This window comes from Charadrius vociferus, unplaced genomic scaffold (genome assembly GCF_000708025.1).
Source record: "Charadrius vociferus isolate BGI_N301 unplaced genomic scaffold, ASM70802v2 scaffold1152, whole genome shotgun sequence".
Lineage (NCBI taxonomy): Eukaryota > Metazoa > Chordata > Aves > Charadriiformes > Charadriidae > Charadrius > Charadrius vociferus.
In genome coordinates, this window is record NW_009647122.1 from 159,207 (window position 1) to 171,853 (window position 12,647).

The 12,647-nt window shown below is 43.5% G+C and overlaps 1 protein-coding gene across 1 annotated transcript; it reads right to left on the reverse strand.

Moving 5' to 3' along the window:
* Positions 1-787: 787 nt before the first annotated feature.
* Positions 788-10,387, reverse strand: PBX4 (pre-B-cell leukemia homeobox 4). The gene is made up of 8 exons (XM_009895830.1): positions 10,321-10,387; positions 3,932-4,173; positions 3,382-3,572; positions 2,924-3,059; positions 2,521-2,677; positions 2,218-2,324; positions 1,322-1,408; positions 788-880 (listed from the first exon to the last, which is right to left on the reverse strand). Exons 1-8 carry the CDS (start codon positions 10,367-10,369, stop codon positions 788-790), a joined length of 1,062 nt encoding a protein of 353 aa, XP_009894132.1. The 5' UTR covers positions 10,370-10,387.
* Positions 10,388-12,647: the final 2,260 nt, after the last annotated feature.

Genomic DNA, 12,647 nt, shown 5'->3' on the forward strand with positions numbered 1-12,647 from the left:
AAAAAAAAAAGGAAAAAAAAAAAAAAAAAAGGCTTTGGAAGTTTATTATCTTTGATAAAATCTCAACTGAAAGGGGTGGACTCTGTGTTAACAGCTGCAGAAATGCACAAAAAAACCTATTATGATCCATGAGGAAGTCAAGTGGGTTTTTCGTTGGGTCGGTCGGTTTGTTTTTCACTAGACATTACATTAGAATTACGTGGAATGACACAGGATGGAAGGTCCTACCCGAGAGCAAAGTCCAGTGAGAGTTTTGGTAAAGCAACGTTCTGATTAATTAGCTCAGAATGAATTCTAGTTAAGAAAAGCTTATTTTCCTATACAAAATTACAATACAGAGAACGCATACAATTACAATACAGGGGGTTTAACTGTTAGTAGCTATCAACTAGAACAGAAATTTCATAGTAAAAAACTTTATGGAAATTAAAATAAGTCAATTTTCTCAAGCTGCAAAACTTGGGCCAAACGCCAAGTTCTAGAAGAGACGCTTCCCGATTCTCACCGTAAAATCCATAGTTTAAAAAAAAGGAATTTGGTTAGGAAAATGAAGCAAGTTCTTTTAAAACAATTTCACATCCCAATGGGCATAAGTAAAAAGAACTCAACTGCGTGAGGCTGAGAGGTAGAGAGGTATCATTGTAATCACAATCTTCTATTGGTTCCAGGGGGGTTTCTGAGGTAATTAGCTGTGTGTCAAGTTGTATAAACAATAGTATTGGCAAAAGAGCAACATTGACAAATTACACTAATGACCTCTTTCCTCTCATCAATAGGTCCTAAAAACTTAATTAGACGCATCCGAATTAACACTTCCAGGGTCTCCAGCAGGTGAAGTGATTGATGAAGGGGTGGTAGCATCCTGCCAGCTGCCATTAGCCTGCAGGGGGAATAAATAGATCCTTGCGTTAAATCTTTAAGAAACTACTTGCAGACAACAAAATATGCCTTTATATGTTTCCGCCTTACAAGCGACAGGAAAGGAAATAACTACATATCGGCTCTGGCAAAGCACAGTCCACGAATATCCTGTAAAACCTCTTCCCCCCCCCGATTTTATGGTGATACTCATTCCTTGCACTATCTCCTTATGGCAGGAATTAACTGAAGCGCAGAAATTTTCCAGTGAGCAAAGCCAAAATTTTAAATCAAGTCTCCAGGAGGGAAAGGCCGGTATCTTAAAGGACATCTTTTCCAGATTTTTCCAAACCCCACGTCGGAGATGGTCAAGGGAATAAAAAGTCAACATTTATTCATGGACCGTTAAGCCATCTCAGGCAGAATTTGCATTTCGAGTAAGTAATACCTCAGTACATCTTACATCTATGCGCTGCGTCGTATACAAAGGATTCCCCACAATTGTGTCGTATCTTCCCGTCTGGTGTATGACATGATGTAAGGAATCCATCTAGGACAAGATGCCGCAGAGAGAGAGGACGGTAAGGACAAAAAGCCAAGTTAAAGAAACGCAGCAGCACGTGGTACGTTATCTGCTGGGCCAAAAAGTCTTTAAACCAGGGGCAGCTTTTCATGCAGGAAGACAAATTTTCTTTGCGGTTCCCGCTATTAAGTGATCTCTACCTCGCTAGTTCATCATCAAGCAGAATTAGAGCCTGTCACCTGTAGCTTTTATGACAGACAAACGGATTTTACGCAGTTCAGATGGATTTAGAAATTCATCAGAAAGCTTAAAACGAGCACGGCAATGCTGTTACCCGGAAATCCTAAGCAAAGTTCTACTTAGATGGAACACTCCTGACTCTAAAATGAGAAAAATATTCTTTCATTAATGTAAATTTAAAGGGATAGAAGAATGGCAGCAGGTTAATTTAGTCATCAGTTAATTCTGTAAGAGGAAATTCCAGTTCCAAGCAAAAATACACATTTGACCACGTTTGTTTCATCTCTCTTATCGGAGAAATTTGGCTCTAGTCATTTCTTGCATCCTAGCCAGTGGTGGCTAGAGACAGAAAAATCCATCCCTGCCTGCTATTAAGAGAATCTACTTTAAAAAAGATAAAATAAGATTGTGTAATCCAACCCTGCTGTTTGAAGCGGGGCCAATTAGAGCAGGTTGGGTTTTGAGTTTCTCCAAGGTCAGAGACTCCACAGCCTCCCCGGGCAGCCTGTTCATAACAGATAAAGGGCAGAGAAATGGGATTTTAACATTTATCTCACTGCTGAAAGTATTTTTATTTTTTTTTCCCCCTTACTGACCTGTGACTGCACATTGGCTCCCACTGGGGAGCTCTGGTAGGAAGCCAATGACTGCAAGTTTATAAACGAATCTCCGGAATTTGTCATCTTAAAAGAGCCAGAGGAAGCTGAAAAAAAAAAAAAACCAACACCAAAAACATGTTTTAATGAGAAATAAAACCCACCAGAAATGGTTCTTCAACACGTATTACTTAAGTTTAAAAGAAAAAGAAAACCTACGGAGATTTCAAACACCATTAGTCCACGGTACTAATTGTCAGAAGCAATAATTAGAGCCTTTCAAGCAGACGGACTCTCACCCACCTGAATTTGGTGTAGAGGGCGAATTTGCCTGGTTGCCTTGAGCCACGACATTAGTTGCATCCACTGCTGTTTTTGCCGCATAAATATTAGCTTCTTCTTGGAACTTCCCCATATTTTTTTTGTAGCGAATTCTTTTGTTGCCAAACCAGTTGGAAACCTGGAGACATATATCGCTGTCAGCATTTAAGCAAATTATTACCTTTTCCACTATATCGAGAACTTACCAGCAAAGGAGATGTTTTAAACTAGGCTTCAAGCAGAAAATACCTGCTACTAAACCCTTCAGAATAACCTAAATCCTATTTCAAGTACCAGTAGCTGAAGCCTGTTGCTAACTATGAGGGAAAAAAATACACCATTCAAGGGGAAAAAAAAAGACAATTCCAGATAAAACACTTCATACCTGTGAAACTGTGATGCCACCTTTCTTTGCTAGCTCTTCTTTGGCCTCTTCGCTGGGGTAAGGATTACTCAGATGCGAATAAAAATATTCATTCAGTACTTCTGTTGCCTGTTTGCTGAAGTTACGTCGTTTACGCCTATAAAAATATTATTTATACCTATTTAAGTGGTGTTATAGAGTAGAATTTAAATGGTGTTATAGGGTAGACTGGCTAGAGTACACTTGGCTTTTTTTCCTCTAAAATATTTTTTTATTTTGGAAGGAGAATGTAAGAATTGGGTGGAATTAAGTAGATGTTGATGTCAAAGCAGGTGCAACAGCTGGCCAATTCTTAGTATTTAAATTAGATCGACACTGGGAATGAGAAACTTGAGATTTCTTACGCAACCACCGGCATCAAGCAACACCAGAAGTTCAGACTTAAACGTCAGTTATCGCTAAACCGTGTTTTCCCGTACCTTGCATCAAGGAAGCGTGAGCGCAGGATCATTACTGCCTCGCACGTGCTCTGCTTCAGTTGCATCTGGATGGTGCTGAATTTGCCGTGGATGATGTTCACCATGCGCTCGATTTCTTTTGGCGAAATCGGCCTTGTTCTGCTCTGTTCCCTAAGCAGGTTCATCACGTGGGTGGTAAACTCACTGCAGGCCTGAAAATACACACAGTTGTATCGACAAACAATAAAATACCCCAGAATTCGTTTCCCCCACAAGAATATATATCCAAAAATAAACTTTAGAGGCGTTTCCATGTTTCAGCTTTACTCTATTTACCCTTAAAAAACGGCAACAAAGATAAACAAGACATTTATTATCTTTAGCCTGATGTCCAGTCCCTCTATCTTCACCTTACTTCTGTAACACTGAGATAAGCTTTCAACTGAATTTGCTCTCCTCGCGTTCACCTGAATTCATTCTACCTCCTGTTCTGTTCTTAAAACCAACACCAAAGGAAAAAACGGTTATTTTTAATTGAGATGATAAAAACTCTTCCATGCAGAAAGATCACCTGTTCATATTTCTCTAGCTCAGAGTGGTATATCTGTCGGATCTGTGACAGCTTGGCCCTGTAGTCAGAGTGTTCAATGCTATTGTCATTTGGACAGCCACCTGATGTTGCTGCTACAGCCATCGGTCCTCCTCTTCCTCTTTTCTCGGGCCCGGAGACACCCTCCGCCAGCAACATGTTATCTAGTCTCATTAGTTGAGCATCTGGGGGATCTTCTTCCTGAATACCGCGAATACTTAACACTAGATAAATATAAAGAGGGGAATCAAAAGATTATTTCCGAAACAGGAAAGCGCAGCCACATCAGTTCTGGCAAAGCACTTAAACACTCTTGAGAAGTTTTAGCAGGTCTTGAGCTCAAGAAAAAGAGGGGAAAAAAAAAAAAAAAAAAGAGGGAGTGTTTAATGAAGCAACACATCAGAACAAGCAGGAGTGAGAAATACCAAAGCATTTTGATAACCAAAGTTTTCGAAGACACGCAGATGGTAAGACTACTCGGGGTCATACTGGTTTATACTACATTCAGGAAGTATTTTCGCAGACTGTAAAAATTAGAACGAGGTTCTTGCAGAGCAGATGCCCCCGGATCAGCCTGCTGCCTGGCTCCTGGCACGGTCCTCAACGGCGTTCAGCGCCAGCTCATGCAGACAGACTACGGCGGACGGACAAACGGCCTGAGCCGCTGGGACAACTGCTACGTCTCCACGTCCAGGGACGGAAACCAACACCCCACTGGTGCAAGAACCGCTGAGATCGGTACCAGAGGCGTGAGTTTGACCTCATCTGCTTCATATGCCAAGGATACAACTGTGTTCTACAGCAGCAGGCTACCAACTGAAGTCTTACAGCGCTGAATATTAAAATCTATTTTAAAATCAATCAAAATCTGAAACAACATGAAAAAAATGCACCAGAAACCAGTTTCCTTAAGCTTATATTCAGCAAACCCAGACTGCAGCCTGTAATAATCTGTATGCTCAGATTATTCAAGTTTGATTCCAAGCAAATTTGTTTTAAAAACGCAGTTTCCCAATTTGTTATGAACTTCCTTTTTTAAAAAACGTAAGAACTCACAACGTATTGAATCAATGCAAAACACGCCAACGGCTTTTTGGTGTTTCATTTGATTTTAACGACTAGACAATTTTAGTTGGATGAACAGTTGGTCTTAACCTTGTGAAACTATCAAATTCTAATGACTTTTTCCAAATTGTAACTGGCGGGTTAACAGGACCAAAGATAAACACAAAAGACCTCTTGTTATGCAAAGATTCTAGTGCGAGGGCGGGAGAACAACATACAGACACGAAACATAAGCATTTATATTAATTTCCAGCATTTTGCAGGTAAAAGAATAGCTCATCTAAAAAAAACCCAAACCAATAATTTTGAACACACAAGCAGCCTAAACTTACAATCCTGTTGCTGAACTTCCTATTTTGCAGGCTACACAGAAATTGCTACACAATTCTGAAGAAAAAAGTGCTTTGGAGCGGCTGCAGACCTTCGCTCTGTTGCAGCGGTCCGGGGCATCTCCAGAACATCCCCAGTCTTTTTGCAAGCAGAAAAAGGTAAGGCAAAAATAGCTATAACTGGATAACTGCTGAACTCGAGCTAACACAGCAATGAGAGAGGAAACTCTTGACTATTTAAGAAGTTCGTGGCTTTTCTAACTCGTTATGGAATTAAAATTAATGATAAAAAATTAGCAAACTACCTACTTCATACACCCATGAGTGAGTGAACGTTACAAGAAATGAAACAAACACAGAAAAAAGGGGTTTTATTTATTTGTTGGTGGATTTTTGGTTTTAGAAATCGCCCGTTCTCCTTTCTTCCAGAAGTCCCAGCAGCAGGTTCACCGCTGGCCATTTGCTCCTCAGTCTTTTTAACAAAACTCAAGACTAAATTCTTTGGGCTGACAAGTGTAAATTCAGTGGAACAGAGATTCTGGTGTCACCTTCTTATTTGAATGTGCTTCTGCCAAACGTCTTTTTATGCACATTATGATGCCTATCAGAGTACCTCATGTTGAAGTCAAGCTCCCAGCTGCAGCTTAATTTTATGTCACTTGTCTAATTATGGTAATTAGACATTAGTTATCATCAATTACACATAAGCCCGTCTGAAGTTGACTGCTGAAAAGCATGTACAAAGCACCTTCCCAGTCTCGAGGGAAGGAGCGGGTTGGCCGGCTCTGCTAAGTCACAAGAAACTGGAAAGGAGCTAACCACCATCAACACATCATAAACTGCATTTCCATCCCAGCAGTTCAAACTTGGATTTAATAAACTCTCCGAAAGGTGAACGGACCTGAGAATCGATGAGTGCAAGAAGCTCGGTCTGTTCAATGCGCTCCATCAGGTTGATTTTAAACTTTGGCGTAACCGCCTCGTAATATGTCTGACAGTTAAAACATAAGTTCTACAGAAATCATCGCCACAGACATTACTTTTAAATTAAAGCGATCATCTGCTGGAATGGATAGCTTTTGCTTGAACTTTATGTTTACTCCTAGTATCTTCACCTAAAGATAATACTTGTGCAAATCGTAAGTTACATCAGATTCACTCAAAACTACCTTTTCAGTGAATTCCTAATGCTGTTTGCTGCAAGTAGCAGCCAGCTCCGATTTCCGAGCTGTTGCTCTACCAACCTTCCAGAGCTGATCATCCCAACAGAAAGCGAGCGCAAAGGGAGAGCGAAACCATCGCAGCTGCAGGAACGCTGCGCTCACACCAGCTTCTGCAAGTTCTTCTTCAAAGTCTGGTTAAAAACAACTCCAGAAGTACCTGCCGTACCCCCGGGAGTTTCATCAGGGTAGCTGCATCTACCCTGCGAGCTTTCGGTACTGCTTATTACCTACTGACTCGCCATGCTTCGAGGAGAACGCTTCTCTAGAAAGCTCGCCCCTCTCAGCAGCCTTTTGGCCATCGCATTTCTGAAGTTCTCACAATAGTTTAAGAACATAACAACCCTCGTAATACTCAAGGCTTTGAGTCAAGACGCTAGGAGACCAGAGTTATGGCACAGTCAGTGTTTTAAGCATGATTTAGAAGGTCCTTGTGTAACGGTAAAATCCTTCACACTTAAATCCTTCATAATCCATCACGTTTATGGATGTTTAAGAAAAACCCTACACTGGCTCAAAAAGCCCGAAGAGTAGCTCCTGTCAGACGTACCGATAGAATATTGTGCATTCTTTGGCACATCACCTACCAGATATTCATCAAATATGTAAAATAATTATACTAAGCAAAATGAAATTCCCATCATTTCTAATTAATCTTTAATTAAAATACATCACAACCTAAGGTGCTGAAGCCTCACTCAGTATGCAAATGCAATCATTACAATATATTTACATCTCATTAATTAAAGATTTGCAGTTCTGTAATGAACTGTATAAGATCACTGGTACCAAAATAAGTAATGCACGCTTTGCTTAGACTCACTTTTCCTTTCCGAATTTTCCTTCATCGAGCAAGTAATGCAGAAGAGCACGATAAATGCATCTATTTGGTATAGAACACACAAAATCAGAACCAAAAGGTGCCGTATCAGGCCCGGAACTGCCCAGCCCGTATTGTGTGAAGTGTAAAATAACTCCGAAGAGTTCAAGGAAGCGGCAGCTGGGTCCTGGACCTGTACCCCTCCTCGTCCATGTCTCGGTTTTTCCTAGGCGATCCCATCACCCCTGTTACACTTGCAAATATTTATCCTATAACTGACACTAAATACCCACTCCTGATACTTTATTCAGACAGAAGGGTTTCCTCGAATCACTCTGTTAGGTGAGAAGGCAAGGAGCATGGTTTTTTACTAGCAGCAATCTTCTAACCACTTCATAATGCCGCCACCACCACCCCTCATGTAGTACCAAGCAGATTTTTCAGCCCATTTTTCAGCTAGCCACCCTCCGCCGGGACACCAGCCTCCCCAGTAGAGAGAACAACATCGCTGTGGGTTCAGCTGGTCTCAAAGCATTGCCACAGGAGAGCGCGTTCTCTGAACCCCAGCCAGGCTCGCACCTTCGGGGAGAGAGCAACGCGAATGGAAACAGAAGACAAAAGCCAGTGGGGCTCCGAGGAACAAGACTCGGCGACGTAAGGATGTCAACAAACTCAGCAACAAAGAGAAAGCGTGTTCTTCGGCCACGCCGCTTGCCAAGTTTTATGACCGAATGAAAAAGGACCCGTTGAATTAACCCAGCCAAGTGCCACCACATGAAAGGACGGACAGCGGGCTGCAGCTAGCAACGACAAGAAACAATAAAAAATGGGACTCCATGTTACCGCGCTGCAACACACACGCTCCCCGCCACAGGCCAGAAATACAGAATCAGAGTCCCGCTGCACAGCATGGTCCGCAAAAGTGGGTAGAAACACACTTTCCCTGCCCCAAAGGGCCTGAAGCCCATCGCAGTCTGGTGTCCTCCCAGCACGGTACCATCCGCCGAGAAGAAACACTCTGAATTGTAATATTCAGCACCAAAAGCAGGCTTCGTTAGCACTACGGATGTTTCATTCTGATTTTTAGACAGACTTATGCCGTGTTTGAAATCATATTGCTTGAATCGTACCTGAAGCGTAACCCAACCAGCAAAAACCCCATTTGCTGCATAGATTAGAAACGCTCCAAATGCTTCTGGGAGTTTCCAAAAAACTAAGCGTGCTTTAGCGGACTAGATGCCTCTTCAAATAGCTACATATGCTCCAGGCATCTATTTAAGACTTGAAAATAAAATACCTGTTTTCCCCACAACTGGTTTAAAATAAAATAAATAAATAAATAAAAATATTTAAATCAATGGGTGGGGGGACCCAGGGCTTGGAAAAAAAAAAAAAAAAATCAATGCAGCCAAATTTATTTTAATTACAAAGAGCCATTTGTAATTTCTTTTTAATTAATAAACGCTACCGGGGAGAATTTTTCGGCACCTTCCAGCTGGCTGCCCACTGCAAAGGCGTAGTAGGGCTTATCCTGAGCTATTGTGAATGACACCAGCGCTCCAACAAAGAGTGAAAGAAAGATGGAGGGGGGGGAAACATGTTCGAAACTGATTTCCGAGCTAGAAAAGAAGCTTGTGTGCCTGGGTCACAAAGAGAGCCCAAAACCTCGCGCTACAGTATGGCCAGGCTTTTGTTTGCTTCAAGCCATAACATCTGCTCCCCATAATTTAAATAAGGAAGAGACAGACCATCAGACATTCAAAAACCTACAAGCCCAAAACAAATCCAGCACAACCGCTATACCGGAGTCTGTTCCTGCGAGTGTCCTGAGCTCGGAGAAGTCACAGTTTCAATCAATAAAACGCAGAAGGCGGCTTTCAGCGCAGAAAGGAAAAAACACATGAAAGTCCCTCTTTACGGACAGCGATCCTCGAAGGACAGACAGCCGTAAAAGCGCAGACGCACACTTACTGCCATGGTTTTTCTTCAAGAGCAAACTGCTGTCACGAGAACGCGATATACGCGACCAAACTCCCCAGAAATGATCTCGCGTAATGTCTGCCTCCAAGCTGCCCTGGATGACAAGGGCACGGCAGAGGACGGAACCGTGTGGGCCCTCACTTGGCGATACATAAGGAGCACTGCCAGTTTGGGTAGTGCAGAAAAAATAATACACACAGAGGTTTAGGATGTTAAATGTTAATAAAACTTAAAAAAAAAAAATAAATCCAAACCCCACAACAGAAAGCACCGCCATTTTAGTTACGTATAATGAAAGTAGTTATTCTCTAAAAAACCATCAAAATTCACTCTGCTTTATAGAAATTAGTTATTCAAACAAGACTGCTGAAGTGTTCATGTACGAGCATCTACGACGTAACTCAAAATCAAAATCCATTTGCCCCCAGCGCCTCTGCTCCTCCACGAGAGCTGCGTGACCACCAACCCCATTTCCTGCTGCTTCTGCATTTTCCATTATCCCCACGCGTTCTGCCTTACTCTCTCTTTTTCGCCGTAATACAGTTATTTGTCAACTTTGAACTCTTACTACCACCACCAATTCCTTAAAGGGGAAAAAAAAAAAAAAAAAAAAGCCTCACACAACAGCAGCATTATTGAGAATTCTCGAGGTATCCAGGCCAGACATCAAAAAACCCCAACCTAGCGATTCTTCACCTGCACACAACCAAAACTCAAACGAGCAGCACTGCTTTCTCCAAACCTGCAGACGCACAGCATTATAAAAAGCACATCAGAACAATTGCCAGCTTATGGCGGACTATTAAACCCCCCCAAAAAAATAGCCTTAAGTTGTAGAATCTAGCAGGGAAAATCGAGGCCACGGGAGACGAGAGCAGAGCTGAGGACTGAAGGGGGTGGGGTTGTTTTGGGGGGTTTTTTTTGGAAAGCTGAGGCCAGAAAAAGACATCAACGCACCTGTTTTCTCCTTGATCTCGCACAGCACGCTGAAAAGAGCGGGCTTCATTCTGTGGCAGTTCAAGGCATGTTTTCTGAAAGGGAAGAAGAAAAGAGGAGTGAACGCCAACGGGAGAGGCGGCGCATGACGCCGGGGCTGACAGAGAACCAGCTCGCGCTTCACGAGCAGCCAGTTAGCGCAGAAAATTCAGAACGAAACGGGCAAGTTCTGGCGAGATATTCCACCATCTAACAGCAAACCATCGTAAAAACATGCAGGCCTTAAAATTCAAAATTCTGCGTCGCTTATGGGAACCGCGAGCACCTGCAGCTCTACCAGAAGTGTATTTTCTATGTGGGGTTAAAAAGTTCCTTCTGGAGTTAGTACGCTTCTATAAAAGCTAGTAATAATGGAATCCCTCCAAACAGTAGGAAAAAAATAGTGGTTTTAGAGCAGAGAATACAACTGCCGCTCACTGACTCGCTCGGCTTTTGTGAGCGGCCACCAGATCCAACGAAAAGCAGATGGGATTTAACAGCATTTCAGTCCCAGTTTTCCCACACCTCCAATTTGGCCTTTTTGAAGCTCTTCTGGCATTTGCTGGTTTGTTCCCCCTCTTCTCGCCAGGAAGGGACAGCGTTAATTACACCGTTAACGCAGAATCTGCCCTCGTGCCTCATCCAAACAGAGAATTACATCTTTTGCCCAGTGGAAAACACACGTGGCATGTGGCGAGACAGGGAGAAAAGTGCTTTCCCATGGTGTTTGGAGAGAGTCACTCAGATTTCCAGGGCCAGCCACCCGTTCCGTGCCCACCTTCCGCTGGAAGCCCAGGGAAAGAAGTATCTCCTCAAAGATACTCCTCAAAGAAAGTCTTTTTTGCTTCTTGTGACCCCTTTCCTAATTCAGAAATAATACCGAAATCGCCTTTATATTGAGGTTTCATTATGGTGGGGTTTTTTTTATACAAATACAAACCGGCCTTCCTTCTCGCACGCCAATCCCTTCTCCAGCTATTGGGAACGGCGCAAATCCAGGTGCTCGGCTTCCTCGCCGACAGCTGGACTGCCGGCCAGCACGGGAACGCCAGCTTTTAACCAAAATCGCCCAAGCTGAACTCGATTTGCCGCTGTGCTGCGGGACACGGCCCAAAGCAGCGTAAAACCCCGGCAGCGACGGAGCCGTGGGATGCGACGGAGCCCACGGCAAAGGGCCGGAGAACAAAGGCAGCGGAGGAGACGGCCCCGTGGAGTCTATTGTCCTCAGAACACCGTGGAGAGAGGGAGAACCAACTCCCACCCTCCGGCCCGCGCTCCCCACCCGGGTCTAAAAACCGGCGTTTATGTGCAAAGCAGGAGAGACGCTGACCCCAGAGATAATTGCGTAATTAATACGGCCGCTAACTCTGGTGAAGAATGCCAAGGCGGTAACGCGACGGGTTCGAGCGTACCGTTAAACTCATCCCAGGCAGATTAATTTCCCTTTCAGTGAAACTTTCCCTCAAGTTTTCAACTTGGATGGTAAAAATTCTCCTGGCGTGCGCAGAAAAGACCCTCTGACATGCCCGAGGCGTTAAAATAATACGTACAAACCCCACCGACGTGCGTTTTTAACACAAAAAAAATTTATCCCCAAGAAATACTGCCGTGGTAGCGAGGTGGGAGAAGCCCCAGGTGCCCGGCCCTGTCCCGCTCCGGCACCGGGCTTCGCTTTCGCAGCCCCGCATCCTCCCCGGGAGGCCGAAACCCACCAAATTTCTTGTCCAGGAGGAAAAAAAAAAAAGCTTCTTTTATGCACATATACGTGAAAACACACCAAAGGTGCGTTAAAATGTGGCACCTTCCAAACGGGCTGCGCTTCAGCTGGACTTGGACAGCGTTTCTTTAAAGTTATTTCATTTAAACAACGCTCGGGCCGTTCTTCTTACCCCGTTCTTCAACTTTTCTTTGAAATTAAAACTCCCGGCAGATTTTTGCCGCTCAAAATTAGCTGAAATCAGAGGTTGTGAGAGAAAACCGCAGCTCTTACGCAACACAGAAGGTGAATCCACACCTACAGAATCCGTACAGGAGCTGCGGGCGGTGATTTCGGAAATACAGCACCAAGGAGAGAAGAAAAATGGAATTTTTGGGGGGAAAAAAAGGTTTCTGCGTGCGCAGCACCGCTCACGGATTCCACCGCCCCCCAAAAGTTCCCCGAAAGAGTCCATTCTACACCCAAAATTCTGGCGTTTTTAGAATTTAGACTTATATTCGAGGAATCCGCTCATCTGTTGGGAATTGGCTACAACGACAGCGACTGGCGTACCCAAAACCCGTGAAACTTTAGGTAGAAATTTGTAAAAAAA